A 17,469-nucleotide genomic window follows, 5' to 3' on the forward strand; every position below is an offset into this window, starting at 1 on the left:
CTCTCCATGAATCAAAATACTTAGTGTTTGTTTCAAAAAATTCTCTCCTTATTATTATAAGTGTTAGTGAGTTTGAGAGATAAAAAATATGATAGCGTCATTTATATGAGTGACTGATCCTAGGGCTAATTAAGTGTGGGCATTCTACTTACATTTGGTATCAAAGCTGGTTAATCCAGCACCTGGTGTTTGAGAGTTTGTGAGGTGTGAGAGAGTTCTCACATAGTTGTTTATTCATAAAGTCGGTATAGCAAACACTTTTAATATTGTGTGGTCCGGTCCCAAGTTAGATGGAAAACTTGATTATAATTATTAGGAGACTTTGATGTCTACCCATTTGAAGGCCCAAACATGTGGAATTTCATTGAACCAGGTTTGCAAGAAGGAGTAGATGCTGCCCAACAGAGGAGAGATCAATTGGTGCTATCTCAAATTCATCAAGAAGTAAATTATACGGTATTTGACAAAATAGCAAATGCCAAAAGTGCAAAAGAAGCATGGAACACGTTGAAGCTGTCATATAAAGGCGTAGATAAAGCTCAAAAAGTAAAGTTACAGTCTTTGAGAAGAGAATATAAAAGGTACGAGATGTCTAGCTCAGAAACTGTTGAGCAATATTTTACTCATGTTACAGATCTTGTCAATAAAATGAGAGTCTATGGAGAAGATATGGCCGATAGCGAAGTGGTGGAGAAAATTCTTCGCACCATGCCGATGAAGTATGACCATGTGGTGACTATGATACTAGAGTCCCACGATATGGATACTATGACGATTGCAGAGTTGCAAGAAACCATGGAAAGTCACATCAGTAGAATACTGGAGAAGTCAGAAAAATCAACCGAGGAAGCCCTGAAAAGCCAAGTGAATTTAAGCAATGTTGCAGAATCAAGCCATACACAAGAAGGACGAGAACGTGGTTTCAATCTTCAAAATAGAGGTAGAGGAAGTTTCAGAGGTAGAGGTCGTGGCAATTACAACCAAGAAAGTTATAATAATTTTACACCACCTAATCAAGGAAGAGGTGGAATGAATTTCAAGCCTGTCAACTGAGGAAGAGGTCGAGACAATTTTTATCAAGAAAGAACTAATTTCAACTGCTTTCATTGTGAAAAGTATGGATACAAAGTAGTAGAATGAAAATTCAAAATGATGAATAACAATCAAGCACACGTTGCAGAAAAACAGCATCAAAATACTGATGACAATCTGGGTACTCAAACTTTATTTTTTATAAGTAATTCATGTGCTGAAGATGAAAATATATGGTACTTGGATAATGCTCGCAGTAATCATATGTCTGGTAGAAAGGAGTTATTTTCTTCTCTAGATGATTTAGTTAAACTATTATTGAAGTTTGGTAATAGTACAAAGATCCCTATTGAAGGAAAATGGCACATACCAATTAGATTGAAGGATGGTTCTCTGAGTTATATTTATAATGTTTTCTATGCTCCTGAACTTGATCACAATTTACTGAGTATGGGGCAATTATCTGAGAAGGGATATAAGATGATAACTTATCGTGGATATTGCACTGTATTTGACAACAATGAACGGTTCATAGATAAAACAAAGATGACTTCAAACAGAATGTTTCCATTAAAAATTCAACATGTTAATCCCTCTTGCATGAGCTCTGTGATACTTGATGATAACTGGCTGTGGCACATGCGGGTTGGATATTTTCATTTTTCTAGCCTAAACTACCTGTCAAAAAAAGGACTTGTTTTTTGTTTACCACGGATTTATATTCCCAACTGTGTTTGTGAGATTTGTCAACTAGAAAAGAAGCACAGAGATCCATTCCCTACAAGAAAGTCATAGAGAGCTAGAAGATTACTTGAAATTGTGCATTCAGATCTCTGTTCTGTAAAAGTTTCAAGTAATGGTAGTAGCAGGTACTTTATCACTTTTATTGATGATTTTAGTAGATATACATGGGTATACTTTCTGAAATAGAAATCAGAAGCATGTGATATCTTTAAGACATTCAAGGCATTTGTCGAAAAACAAAGTGGTTGTAAAATCAAAATCCTCAGAACAGACACAGGAACAGAGTATCTTTTATGTTCAGAATACTTTAAGCAACACGGGATTCAACATCAACTAATAACTAGATATACTCCTCAACAAAATGGAGTTGCTGAAAGAAAAAATAGAACCATCATGGATATGGTCAGATGCATGCTCAAGTCAAAACAAATGTCTAAAGAGTTTTGGGCAGAAGTAGTCGCAACAGTAGTTCATATTTTAAACATGTGTCCAACAAAAAGTGTTCGTGATAAAACTCCAGAGGAAGCTTGGAGTGGAAAGCGGCCTTCCATCCATCATTTCAGAGTCTTTGGGTGTATTGCTTATGCCTACGTATCAGATCAATTAAGAAAAAAGTTAGATGACAAAGGTGAGAAGTGTATCTTTATTGGCTATAGCACAGACTCAAAAGCATACAAGTTATACAATCCAAAAACAAAGAAAGTAATCATCAGCAGAGACGTGACGTTTGACGAGAAAGACATGTGGGACTGGAACACAAAGACAGAAAAGCAGCTGACTATAATTCTAAATACATGTGATGAAGTAGAAGAAAGGCAACCAGACACAACCAAACAACCAGAATCATCTAGAAGATCACAAAGAGAGCGGAGCTACTTGCTAGATTAGTAGATTATGAAGTTGGCAATTACAACGATCCGTCCGATGAAGAAATCATAAACTTTGCTCTATTTTTAGATTGTGAGCCATTGAACTTTGAAGAAGCCTCTAAAAACAACAATTGGAAGAAAGCAATGGATGAGGAGATTCATGCCATTGAGAAGAATGACACATGGGAGCTGATAGATTTTCCAGCAGATAAGAAGCCGATTGGAGTAAAGTGGGTTTACAAAACTAAGTACAAATCCAATGGTGAAGTTGATCGTTTCAAAGTAAGATTAGTTGCTAAGGGGTACAAACAAAAACCAAGTATCAATTATTTTGAAATATTTGCTCCTATTGCAAGATTAGACACTATTCATATGATTATTTCACTCTCGACTCAAAATAAGTGGAAGATACATCAAATGGATGTTAAGTCTGCATTTCTAAATGGCACTTTAGAAGAAGTGTATGTTGAGCAACCTGCAGGATATGAAGTTCTTGGAAAAGAAGATAAAGTTTACAAATTGAAGAAAGCTTTGTACGGGTTAAAGCAAGCACCAAGAGCGTTATATAAGAAGATTGATTCTTATTTCATTGAGAATAGTTTCAGAAGATGTCTGTTTGAGCATACTCTTTATATCAAGTTCGTTGAACCTGAAGATATCTTGATCGTGTGTTTTTATGTTGATGATTTGATCTTTACTGGGAATAATTTGAAGATAATTGCAGAATTTAGGGAGGCTATGATAAAGCACTTTGAAATGACAGATATGGGCTTGATGTCTTACTTTCTTGGCATTGAAGTGGTTCAAAGAGATGATGGTATTTTCATTTCTCAGAAGAAATATGCAAATGATATTTTGAAGAAATTTCAAATGGAACATTCAAAGCCAGTTCCTACTCCAATAGAAGAGAAGTTCAAGTTACTAAGAGAAGATAAAGGAAGAGCAATAAATCCTACATATTACAAAAGCTTGATTGGAAGTCTAAGGTACTTGACTGCGACTAGACCAGATATTGTGTTTGGAGTTGGTTTGCTTAGCAGATTCATGGAGGAACCTTGTACCAACCATTTGCAAGCGGCAAAAAGAATTCTTCGATATATCAAAGAAACAAGAAAAAGCACTTCAGGATTTGTATTTCATCTTAGTTCTGGTGCAATTTCATGGTCTTCAAAGAAACAACCAGTAGTTGCTCTCTCTACAGCAGAAGCAGATTATATAGCGGCAGCAAGTTGTGCAACGCAAGCAGTTTGGCTAAGAAGAATTCTTGAAGAATTGAACGAGAAACAAAGTACTCCAACAACAATATTTTGTGATAACAAGTCAGCTATTACACTTTGCAAAAATCCAGTATTTCATAGAAGATCGAAGCATATTGATATTCGGGTTCATAAAATTAAAGAATTGGTAAATGAGAAAGAAGTTGTGATCGAGTACTGTCCACCTGAAGAACAAGTTGCTGATATATTTACAAAACCATTGAAGACCGAGTTATTTTACAAATTGAAGAAGATGCTTGGAATGATTAATTCTGCAAGTTTGATTTAAGGGAGGCAATGTTGATTAAAATTTAAATCAACTTGCATGGACTAGAATCTTCATGAAACATGGTTAAAGAATTAAAGAAGCAAAGTTTGAGATGAAAACAATAATCATCTATTTACTAAAAAATTAAGATGTTGGAAGTTTGAAGATTTTTGAAGAACATTCAAGAGAGTAGTACAACTACAACATTCTACAACATTGAAGAAATTCAAAATCAAATTGAATTGAAATTGGAAGTCAAGCAAATTAGAAGATTATGGAAACTACATGAATACAAGTTGAAAGAAGATTTATGAAGCCAACTCATAAAATAGTGGTCATTACAAAATTGAGTTGTGATTCATAAATTATTATTTTAATAGGAAACATCGCCTCTATAAAGGCTTCATATGTATGTTGTTATCTATCTCTCCATGAATCAAAATACTTAGTGTTTGTTTCAAAAAATTCTCTCATTATTATGAGTGTTAGTCAATTTGAGAGATAAAAAATATGATAGCGTTATTTATATGAGTGAGTGATCCTAAAACCAATTAAGTGTGATATTATACTAACATTATCATTCAACCCTAAACCACATTGATGCGGGTGGTGTGGCCACTTCTGTCTCTCCGCAAAATGAGTATTGTTTCATGAAAATGTGATCATTTTGCGTAGTCCTCATACAAAGTGGAGCTTTATCTGCTAAGAAACTATCCTCTTGGGAAATGATAGTTGTGTAGTTACACAACTTCCAGATTTGCGATAGCTAGAGATATTAAAGTTTTTTAATTATATAAATAAAAAACTTTCAAGTGATCCTAATTATAACCTTATTTGCATCAATAAATATCTATTTCTTATTTTAAAAAAAATACATAAGTAAAATATTCTTTAAAATATTTACTAGTCAAATTTTTTCACTAAAATTTACCAAAGCTTCACAAATATCCAAGAGATTTATCTCGCAAATTTAGTATCATTGAATATAAACTTCTATAAATTCAATTTGGCAAAATACACCAAATATCCTAATGATGGCTGAGAAAGACAACAGTGAACGAAGAACTTGACCTTAACACTAAGGTAGCGTTTGTTTTGAGGTACTGAGAAGAGAGACTGAGATTTAATATTATGTTTGTTGGTTCAGAGATTAGTATTAAAATTTCTGTCTCTGTCTCCAAAATTTCTGTATTTTAGTACCTGCAAAAAATAAGGACACGGGAGACTAAAATTTTTAGAGATAGAGAGTGAAACTTTAATAATATTTTATACCTAAAATACCTTCATTTCAATTAATTAATTTTAATTTTACCCTTTATACAAATTAAATTAGAATTTCATTCTTGTTTCAATTTCTATTTCTCGCTTTGCATCTTTTAATTTCTACCTAATGTACCTAACTATCTCTCGATAGTTCAGTTGGTAGTTGGTACATATTTCTCCTGGGAATCTTCCTGCTGGAATTTGAATACACCAAAATATGATATTATTGCTTCAAATTTAAGAGTACTCCATGAGCATGAGCATATACAACCACACATTGTTAGAGCAACTGAGCAAGTATTAAATATACTTCCAAAATACTCATGAACTTTTCGGTACATTATGTAGAAAGAGAGCATTGCAATTAAGAACAAAAAATGTTTACGTTTATCAATATCCAGATAGGCATATATATTAGTGCATTGCATACTCAATTCCGCTATTGAACGGATACACTTCTGCTATTGTAGATGCCTCGCATGGTCTTTATACTTTTTTTTATTCCCTACCGTATCTTCTAGCCAGCATCTTCTAGCCAGCAGGCAAATGACTAATCTGTTGCAAATTCGAGTTTTATTTAAATATTTGTCCTTAACCAATAAATTGCCGCATATACAAAGCACGAACCCCGACACTTGCTGCATCGTGTTTATAACTAATTTGCTTTGTCATCACTCAAAACTTTCTTGACATGTTCAGTGCGAATAAATTACCAATGTTGTATAAACTCCAGAGTGCAATACGGAGATTATAACATTTCTATGAAGCCTATCACAAGAGCAGTCACTAAAGATGTTAAAAAATATTTTGGTTATTAAACTATTTGTGAAAGAGATGCATCCAGTGGTTGAGACAGCAAATTAATAATTCTTAGCAGACCAAAGTATTATTAATGGCAAATTGGCATTGAAACTCATATGGAGCCAATTTATGCTAGCTAATTTTACTTTTATTTTAGTATGTTCAAAAAAGGTCATTTCTCTCGTAAGACAGTTTAGCCTATTTTTTTTTAGTAATATTAGACATTAAAATAACTTGAGATAATTATACATCAAAAAGGAAAGAAAAAAAAGCAGCAGATAGGTAAACCTCTAAACATTGGTTACTTTTTTTCACATTTTGATGAATTATAAATTTATTAGTTTCTTTACAACAAACTGTGGTGTGTACAAACATGGTTAATGAATTCCTTGTATCAGGAAACTCTGGAGAGGAAGTACAGGAGCTTCCCTTTCCATTTAATTTCGATCGTTGTTCTTTTTCGCTTATCATCTGTTTCGCAAAACAATGCCCATGATGAAGCAACATCAAAACTTCATTTGGATCAAAACTTCATTTCGATGTTGATGCTCCTTGCACAACATCGTAGCCGGTGCGGAACTTAAGTCCAGAACCTATATGGCCTGCCGTAGGCCATAGCCAGCTAAGGATATTTGGACCCAAAACCTGCGTTAAAATGAGATATTATGTCATTATAAAAATAATTTTCAATTATTAGGGGCAATTAATAAACTGAGCTAAATGATAAACTAATAAAAAGGAGCACATCCAAAGAAGAAAGAGAAGCAATAGATTTTGTACATTAGAAACCCTTATTAGTACTAAAATCCATGATTAACCAGGAAAATAATAGAGTAAAGAGCAAATGAGAGAATATATTATTCTTATGTAAGGTGTTAAAGAGAAAATACTAGCCTCTATTTATAATAATAGTAAAACCCTAATAATACTAATAAGAAAATAATGATAAACTTCAAAACTAGAACTAAGATCATATTTTATGCTCTCTGATATGATTCAATTCTATCATAATTTCCAACAATTAGTGAACTGCTGTGACAAAGAAAAACTTTGAACCATAATGAATTACAACTACAGATATTAGAATTTTTTCTATATAGAAATGAAATAACCAAGCTACTTAATACTTTCCTGTAAAGCAATATAGACAGGCTCTGTTAAGAAGTAGACAGGTCATCTAAAAGCCTACCAAATCTTCATGACCTTCCTAAAACATTCAGTATATGTGCATTTAGCCCTAGCTAATAATGACTAGGATAATCAATGGAAAATGTTAAACCTGAATTCAATCTATAAAGTCATCCATCATGGTCAAGATGAAACAAGTGGAGAAAGAAGATGACCTAATGGTTGCAAAGAGTTAAAATACTAAAATAGGATTCTTCAGCTCTTACAGAAGTCAAATTCTCATATGGGCCAAGGTCATATGGATGTTTATAGATACTTCCACCTTTCTCAGCAAGCCACAGAGCTCTCACTCCTTCATAATACTGCGAACAAGATTGCCCGTTTAATAAAAGTTAATATCAGGCTAATACAACAAATAACAATGCAGAACTGAAAACATCTAATAACCTCTATCGTAGTCTTGTTATGTAAGATGAGATAGACATGCCATACTAAAAGCACACATAATGCTATAGATAAAGGGACCAGCAAGAGGCCCGAAACAACCTGGAAAATAAAAAGGATGAATTTCATAAGAAACAAAATTGCTGAGTTTAGATAAGGAGTACTTTTCTATCAAAGATAGATTTATATATAAAATAACCCTTAGCAGAACTTACATATACAGTTCTGAAAGAGCCGCCACTTTTATCATCATCCTGAACGCCATCATAAGCTAGACTTCCGACAAGTAAGACCTACAAAGTTGTGAGATATGGAAAACGAAAAGATTGTCAGCCCAAGCAAAACCACCAAATCTAGCACCGCTAGGAAACTAAATCAGGCCCCATGTTACATTCATGCAAATAGAGTTTAATAGAAGTCATAATCAAAATGAAAACAAACTCGTGCAGATAATGAAATATGTGACATACCAGGGAGTAGATGCATGCAATTACAGCATACAAGACAAAGATGAAGAAGACCTTATAGTTTGCATGGCCGACGCAGTTATTTATCCAAATGCAATGGTGATCCTTACAACCAAGACATGAAACTTGTCATTATTTAGAAAATCCGAGACAAACCTTGAATAATAATTCAAATAATGAAATCATGCATACCATTCGAAGCACACATCTTTTGCAAATCCGACAATGATGTGCACGGGGAGGCTTATAGTGTGAACATTTTTGGCAATATCGCAGATCTCCACTCTGCTTGCAGACCCAAAGAACCATCAGATGAAAGTTCATGATGTTCAATATTAATAAACAACTTGTTTATGGGAATTATTGTAAGATCAAGAATACATTATTCCTTTCTTTCAAGAGTAAAAATTCAAATTGTTAACATCTCTAAATAATTTCATAGTCATGTTTAGACGAAAAAGATTCAATAAGGAGCACAAAAGATAATACCCTGATTTCAAGGACTCCACATGATTCTGCAGTTCATAAGCATATTGACCATCAAAAGGCAGAAAGACAGGAAACAAGGCTGGGCTAAACCAATCAAATTTATAGCCATGGTTATGAGATTGGATAGATGAGATAGCTTTTTAATTAGCAAAGCATAGTTGCAAGACGTGAGTTATCACAATTCCTTGTCCTAGTGTTAGGAACTCGTTAGTTTTCAGGAGTTAAATCAAAAGTTTGACTATAGATTAATTTCTGACTGATAGCATGCCTCAATGTTCACCTTCAAGCACTGCACTAAAGTGGTTTATGTTTTGGCAATGTTCCTTTTTTTTTCCACCTTCATTTACTTTTTTCTTTTTTGGGGCTGGGGAAGTGTTCTTCAATTCTTTTTTTTTTTTTTTTTCGTCTTCTATTCCATCAGATTCAAATAGAAAGAAATTTAGGAACAATCAGCAACAGACTAAACCCACTCTTATCCATGTCATCACATCTAATGTAAACATAGAAACTATCAAAGGTAATGGTAGTTAGAGTAGTATAAAATCTGTTAGTGCTATTAGTGGAAAGTTGAGTCTGTTATGTTAGTGCCCAGCTGCTATACTACTATGTGTGCAGTGTATGAGATATAATGTGTAACATGAGTGTCCTATATAAACTGGAAATCACTCCTCTTTGGTATCAACACACTCATTACTTGCAATACACGTTTTTCTACTCCTCTCTCTGTTCTCCAATTCTGGTTTTCTCTCAGCACTACCCTATGTTCATCCAATCTCTCATACTCGCTAATTCATGCCTCAGACCATGAATGCTATAAGAAACAATGCATTTGAAGCGTTTTCAATTTCACTGTATTGTGTTGAAGCATTGAACAATAATCTCTCCAATCAAATTGCTCAAAAAATCATTTCAAGCTGTACTAAATCCTTAAATTCTTTATTTCTGATTGACAAATTAAAATTGGTTTCCAAACATTACATTCCACCTGAGAATCTATATTCTCTAACTTCTAGAGTATTAAACTCTGAAATGAAACAACAAAATGCTTTGGCTAAAAAAGAAGATAAATGAAATCATTTAATGGAGAATAACAACAAATTTAATTGCTAGCCAAAACCAACAACCTCGAAATCATTTCCATTACACCTTAACAGTCATATCAGATATGGAAGATCATTCATTCCAGCCAAGAACACAACACAATTATTAACCTTTTCAAATGGAAAAAATTATCTCACATCAACACAACACCAACTTGTAAAAGCTTGCACTTTTGTGCCCTAGCAAGTAGCAACCAAATAATAAAATAAAACCAATATACAAGAGCTTGCATCATTGCACCAAACAGCAAAACCTTGACTAGATAATCCTTTGCTGTAAATGCACCATGGCCATAGAACAGAAACCATCACACCAAAACAACCAAAGCAGCATTTCCACAACATCATCTAAGTAACTCACTCCAGTTAAGACGAAAGCATTCTACCAGAAAAGACAAAACATTTTAACCACATAACGTCTGTTCTAGAACCCTAAGCCTCACAAACATCACTACTTCCCAATCAGCAACGGACGCATGCTTCATATTGAAACTGAAAGCTCACTAAACTTTCTACTACCGCCACTCTCACATATCACGAACTCACAATACCCACAAACTCAAACCCAAACCAAACCCAAAATCAATTTCAGCTCAATATTCAATTTCCAATATTTATGTTCTCTTTTTAACAAGAAACCTCAACCCTCCCAAAATGCCGCACAGAATATGCATAACATTAAAATCTACAATATTTCAACAATAAGTATCTAAAGTAGGTCTATCATAAAAGTTCAATCTCGCAACGGAATCAAGATATGCAAAGTGAGTAAATGAGAAAGTTTGAGAAAACCTTGCGCTTGATCTCGTGGATTGGTGATTCGGAATCTTCAACGTCGGGCATGTAGGTGGCGGGGACGTGGCCGGGATCGGTGGAGATGGCGCGGCGGTAGGTGAGGACGCACATGGCTGCAAGAGCGGTGAAAACGGCGCTGTTTATGAGGCCAGGAGAGGAGAGGAGACCGAACCACCGGTCTACGAAGACGAAGACGGTGGAGGCATAGATGTAGGCGATGGACAAAATGACGAGGCTCACCGGCAGCGACCAGCGGAAACGACGCAGGTGCTTGGATTTCTCGGCCATAGGAAGGGGGCGGAGGCACCGGCGTTTAGTGCAAAACGACGGCGTCTCCGCGAGAGAGAGAGAGAGAGAGATGAATAATGATTAATGAGAGATGACTGATGATGACCTGTGTCCGAAGTTATGAGTACGGTGCCGTTGCCTTTAATTTCACTCTTTCTTTTTCTCTGTGCGATGGGATGCAAGTATGGAACTGCTCATTCCTAAAATCATCATTATCAATCAATGTTTAACCCAGAGAGATTTTTTTTTTTCTTAAATAAGGTTTTTGTTTTCTGTTTTTACAAGTTTATATTTTCAATTTGACTGATAATAAAAAATAATTATATTTTTATGCATTATATCTCGATTTTATAGGCCTGTGAAATTAAAGAACAATGTAATTTTGGAAAATTTTTTATATAAATAAAATAAATTTATAATATAATTATCAGAATTGAATAAGTAATTAATTCGAACAAACTATTGAATTACTGGATTAATAGTTTGATTGGTGAATTATTGGTTAAATTATTTGACCCAATAATAATTAAATAAAAGGTTAAATATATAAAATTATAGTAAAATAAATATTTAAATAATAAAAATAAATAATGATTTTATAGTTTAATATAATATAATATATAATACAATATTATAAAATTATAATACAATAGTATTACTGAGTGACTGATAATTAAATTATATATAAAGTGTAATTCATAAACAATGCATTCATGCCATATATATAATTAATTATTAGCATGTGTTATGACAAAAGATAAATTTGGTTAAGTGGAGAGAAATGTAGCAAAGCTAAGGACACAATCCTTGTTATAATATTTATATAAGATCAACAATTGTATATTAAATTTATTTTCTTTAGTACAATATTAAAAATATTTACTTTTTTTGTTATAATGATAATAATTTTTTCTGCGATTAAATTTTTTTATTTTATTTGAATTTAAAAATAATATATTTTATTTTATTTTTTTTATTATCTTTAATTAAAAGAAGTTATTTTTTTAGAAAAATAAATAAGTAAAATAATAAAATTATAAGTAAAATAATATATTTTTTTTTTTTTGAAACTAAATAGTTAAACAACAAATAAGTCACTAAAACTTACTTATAGAAATTATATTTTAAAATTTAAAATAAAAATAACTTCAAAATTATTTTAACAATGTGGACAAATAATTAGGGGCATCTATTCTATATGTATTCATATATAAGTAAAGAAATTACAAATTTTTGTGGAAACACTTGCCCCAGCCTCCTATAAGTAGATCCGTCTCTGTATGTACTGTGAGTGTAAAATAATTTTATACGTCATCTAATTATGTAATGCCACATTAATAAAAAAAAATAACTACCTTAATTTTTACATTAATCGCGTGAATAGTCATCTATTTCGTGAATTATAACTCAAAATAATAAATTTAAAAATTCTAAATTGACATTAACTGCATTCTAAAATTTATAATTTGTAAAGCATAATCATTTATATATCAATCGTTATTAGTCACATATTATAAGCATATTTACAATCCATAAACTTTTATTTTGTATTTAATATAAGTGAATAGTTAAAAATATAGTTATCAGATTCGGTTCGACCTGACCGATTCAACCAAAAATCCAGTCAGTTGATCAAACCAAATTACTTTTGAACCGTCCAAACATCAGACCCACTAAAAATTGGATCGAACCACTGATCCAACGATTGAACTAATAACCTAGTGATCTAGTGTTCTGATCGGATTAATTATCGATTCGGTTCTGATATCTATGGTTGAAAGTCTAAATTCTAAACTAAAAATAATTTATTTTTTTTACAAAATAATATTTTGATGAGCGACCCAACGAATTTTGTAGGCTTTTTTTAAAGCATATGACATAACCTTTTTAACTAATAAGCTTTACAAATAGTCCAAATCTAGCCTATTTAATAAAACGAATCGAGTCGAGCCTAAAACGAGTCGAACCATGAGCCCTCGTCGGATACCCGACCCACATCCATCCCTACCTACCACTACCAATAATATATCCTTCATTAATGACTAGTATCTAAGTACAAACAAAATAAATAAAGCGGGCTTAGTCTCCAAACAAGGATGGAAATATGTTGGGTTTTTCTCTCCCTTGTGAGGTCCAAGCCCAACTTTTTGAGGGTGTCTCTTTGCACCCATTGTACCATAACCCTAATCAGATTTTTGGGGTTATTTTGAGAGATAGAGAGTATAGCCACCAAAGTGAGAGAGAGAAGAGAAAAAACAGAATCACGTTTTTATGCAAAGCAGTAAGCTTTAAATAGCAGTTTCTCAATCGTTCACCGTTGGAACGGCTTGAAATTTGAACTGCGTGTTTCTCTCATTTTGTTCTTCATTATGGTCGGTGGGGATGTTGATTGGAGTTTTACAATGGGATAAATTGGCTTCGCAAGAGAGAAAATATGTTTACCATTTTTACAGAGAGTAGCAATCTTTAAACAGCAGTTTCTCATTATTTCACCATTGGATCGACGTGAAATTTGAACTACAGATTCTTCTCATCTTGTTCTTCATTTCTAATAGTGGAGATTTTGATTGTAGGTTTGCAGAGGAAGAAATAAGCTTCAAACAGCAGCTTTATTTTTGGGTATTTTTCATCTTCTTGCTTCTCATTTGTAAGCTTTGGTGCTTTGATATTTTGGCTGGTTATATGCACGTTTTTGTGCTTTGTTTGAGACTCTCTTGTATCTCATTTGATTATAGTGGAGCTATTTCATTGGTCTGGACGACTCGTGGTTTTTACCTCTCACATGTAGGGGATTTTCCACGTTAAAATCTCGGCGTGTTCTTGTTATTGCTTTACTTGCTATATTTGTTTATTCATAGTTGCTGTCATATTATGTTGTGAGTGCTTCCATATTGTTCTTGTGTTGGATATTTGTATTATTTCCGCTGCTAGGCTCTTTCACACTAGTATCAGAGCTTGTTGGTATTTTTCTGGGCTTGTGATTCTATGAACAATAGAAGCTAATACTAATACTAGTAGGATGATCACTCTTAATGGTCCTAATTATGATTTGTGAAAGTCAAAGATGGAAGATTTACTTTATGTCAAAAATTTTCATAAACCAGTTTTTGGTGCAGAGAAGCATAATGATAAATCTGATGATGATTGGACTTTGTTGCATAGACAAGTTTGTGGATATATTAGGCAGTGTGTTGATGATAATGTGTTGAACCATATTATCGGAGAGACACATGCTAGGACCCTTTGGATTAAACTTGAACAGTTGTATACTAGAAAAATTGGGAATAACAAGATGTTTTTTATCAAGCAGTTGTTGGCTTTAAAATATACAGATGGGACATCAATGACAGATCACTTGAATAACTTCTAAGGAATTATGAATCAGTTATCTTCCATGGGTATCAAGTTTGATGAAGAGGTTCAAGGATTGTTACTTCTTGACTCCTTACCAGACTCGTGGGAAATTCTTAGAATGTCATTGTCTAATTCTGCTCCTGATGGTGTAATCTCTATGGATCTTGCCAAGAGCAGTATTTTGAATGAAGAAATAAGAAAAAAGCCACAAGGTACATCGACTACATATTCAGATGTTCTTGTTTCTGAGTCTAGGGGGAGAAACAAAGTCGAGGTCCTAAAAGTTGAGACCAAAGCAGAAGCAAGTCTCGGAGTAAGTATAAAAATATTGAGTGTCATCATTGTGGTCAAAAGGGACATGTGAAGAAATTTTGTTGGCAGCTAAAGAAGGAGAAAGCCAAAGTGATTTCGTCCACCACAAAGCAAGTAAAGACAAGAGCAAAAATAAAGATGGTGGTAGCATTGAAGACAAAGTCAATGTTACTCATGATGATTTTCTTCTTGTTGAGGAGTTTGAATCTGTTAACCTTGTTGATAGTGGTGCTTCTATTCATGTTACATATAGGAGAGAATTGTTTATATCTTATGCTCCTGGTGATTTTATTGATGTGAAAATGGCTCACCAAGGTGTTGCAAAATGTGCCGGTGTTGGACAAGTTTGCTTAGAAACCTCCAATGGTACCAAGTTGACTTTGAACCATGTGAAACATGTTCCAGATATTCGGTTGAACCTACTTTTTGTTGGTAAGTTGTGTGATGAATACTTGGATAGTTCATTCTTTCGTGATAGTTGGAAGCTCACCAAGGGTTCCATGGTTGTTGTTAGAGATACACAACACTCTACTCTTTATTTAACTCAAGCAAAGATTGTGAAAGATGTTGTTAATGCTACTGAGTTTATTGATGAAACTGATTTATGGCATAAGAGATTATGTCATATGAGTGAGAAGGGTATGAATATGTTATCCAAGAGGAATCTTTTATCTGGTTGCAAGGTTTCTTTGTAAAAGTGCAACCATTGCTTTGCTGGAAAATAAAACAGGGCTTCTTTCAAGAGCCATCCACCTTCAAGGAAGCCGGAGATACTTGTCTTGGTGCATTCTGATGTATGTGGACCGATGAAGATAAGAACACTTGGAGGGTCTATCTATTTTGTAACTTTTATTGACGATCATTCTAGGAAATTATGGGTTTACGCTTTGAAGACCAAAGATTAAGTTTTAAATGTGTTCAAGCAATTTCAAGCTTCTGTTGAAAGAGAAAATGGGAAAAAGTTGAAATGCATTCGTAATGACAACGGTGGTAAGTACTCAGGTCTATTTGATGCTTATTGTAAAAAGCATGGTATAAGACATCAGAAGACTCCTCCGAAGACTCCTTAGTTGAATGGCTTGGCTGAAAGGATGAACAGAACATTGGTTGAAAATGTTAGATACTTGTTGTCATAGTCTGGATTGGCAAAATCTTTTTGGGGTGAAGCTTTAAGCACTGTTGTTCATGTCTTGAACCGGACACCATGTGTTCCCTTGCAATTTGAAGTGCCAGAGAAGGTATGGTCAGGTAAAGATGTTTCTTATAATCATTTAAGAATCTTTAGATGTAAAGCTTTTGTTCATATTCCTAAAGATGAGAGATCTAAACTTGATGTAAAGACTAAGCAGTATATTTTTATTGGTTATGGGATGGACGAGTTTGATTACAGGTTTTATGATCCTGTTAGCAAAAAGGTGATTCGGAGTAGAGATGTTGAAGACCAAACATTGAAGGATATAGATAATGCAGAGAAGCCAATGGTTTAGCCTAGTGATGATTTTTCTGACTTGGATATTACTCCCTCTATGCCTATGGTGGAAGATGGTAGAGTTGAAGTTCAAAATAATAAGCATGATATAGGTGCAGGTGAAGATGGAACAATTGATCTGATACTTGATGAAGTTGGTGATGATGATCAATATGAACAACCAGCTTTGGAAATTCCTGAAAATGCACTTAGAAGCTCTACAAGAGAGAGGAAGCCTTCGTCAAGGTATTCTCCATATGAGTTTGTTTTGTTGACTAATGGGGGAGAAACTGAATACTTTGGAGAGGCTGTTGAAAATGCAAGCAAAGCTCAATGGCTTGAAGCTATGCAAGAAGAAATGAAGTCCTTGCTTGAGAATGATACCTATGAGTTAGTGAAGTTACCGAAGGGTATGCGAGTTTTTGAAGAACAAATGGGTATTCAGAATCAAGAATGAAGAACACAATTCTAAACCTCGGTATAAAGCTAGATTGGTTGTTAGAGGCTTTAGCCAGAGAAAAGGTGTTGATTATGAGGAGGTCTTTTCTCTTGTTGTGAAGATGTCATCCATTCGTGCTGTGCTTAGATTAGTAGTATCTCTTGATCTAGAGATTGAGCAAATGAATGTGAAGACAGCTTTTCTTCATGGTGATTTAGACAAGGAGATCTACATGGAGCAACTGGAAGGCTTTGTTGTTAAAGGAAAGGAAGATTTTGTGTGCAAACTTAAGAAGAGTCTTTATGGGTTGAAGCAAACTCCAAGACAGTGGTACAAGAAGTTTAAATCTATTATGGGAGAGCATGGTTACTGTAAGACAACTTCAGATCATTATGTATTTGTGCAAAAATTTTTTGATGGTGATTTTATCATTCTTTTGCTCTATGTGGATGATATTTTGATTGTGGGCAAGAATGCTTTGAGGATTAATGAGTTGAAGAAACAATTGAGCAAGTTATTTGCTATGAAGGACTTGGGTCCTGCCAAACAGATTTTGGGCATGACTATTACTCGTTATAGAGATTCCAAGAAGCTTTATTTGTCACAAGAGAAGTACATAAAGAAGGTGCTTCAAAGGTTTGGCATGAATGATGCCAAATGTGTTGCTAGTTCTTTTGCTCCTCATTTTAAGTTGAGTACCAAGTAGTGTCCAACCACTGATGAGGAGAAGCAAGCAATGGATGAAATTCCTTATGCCTCAGCTGTTGAAAGCTTGATGTATGCTATGGTGTGTACTAGACCAGACATTGCTCATGCAGTTGGTACTATGGGTCATTTTCTCTCTAATCCAGGTAAAGAACATTGGAATACTGTTAAATGAATTATGAGATATCTCAAAGGTACAACTAACTTGAGTTTGAGTTTTGGTGGTGAGAAACATTTGCTAGTTGGC

General features: G+C 34.0%; 1 protein-coding gene across 1 annotated transcript; it reads right to left on the reverse strand.

Moving 5' to 3' along the window:
* Positions 1–6,516: 6,516 nt before the first annotated feature.
* Positions 6,517–11,177, reverse strand: LOC107625584 (DHHC-type zinc finger family protein). The gene is made up of 7 exons (XM_016328261.3): positions 10,654–11,177; positions 8,465–8,557; positions 8,276–8,377; positions 8,021–8,098; positions 7,809–7,907; positions 7,628–7,723; positions 6,517–6,878 (listed from the first exon to the last, which is right to left on the reverse strand). The coding sequence occupies exons 1-7, from the start codon at positions 10,942–10,944 to the stop codon at positions 6,765–6,767; spliced, it is 873 nt and encodes a 290-aa protein (XP_016183747.1). The 5' UTR covers positions 10,945–11,177; the 3' UTR covers positions 6,517–6,764.
* Between the last annotated feature and the right edge of the window lie 6,292 nt (positions 11,178–17,469).

The sequence above is a fragment of the Arachis ipaensis genome, chromosome B2 (genome assembly GCF_059453495.1).
Source record: "Arachis ipaensis isolate K30076 ecotype BB chromosome B2, ASM5945349v1, whole genome shotgun sequence".
NCBI classification, from domain to species: domain Eukaryota; kingdom Viridiplantae; phylum Streptophyta; class Magnoliopsida; order Fabales; family Fabaceae; genus Arachis; species Arachis ipaensis.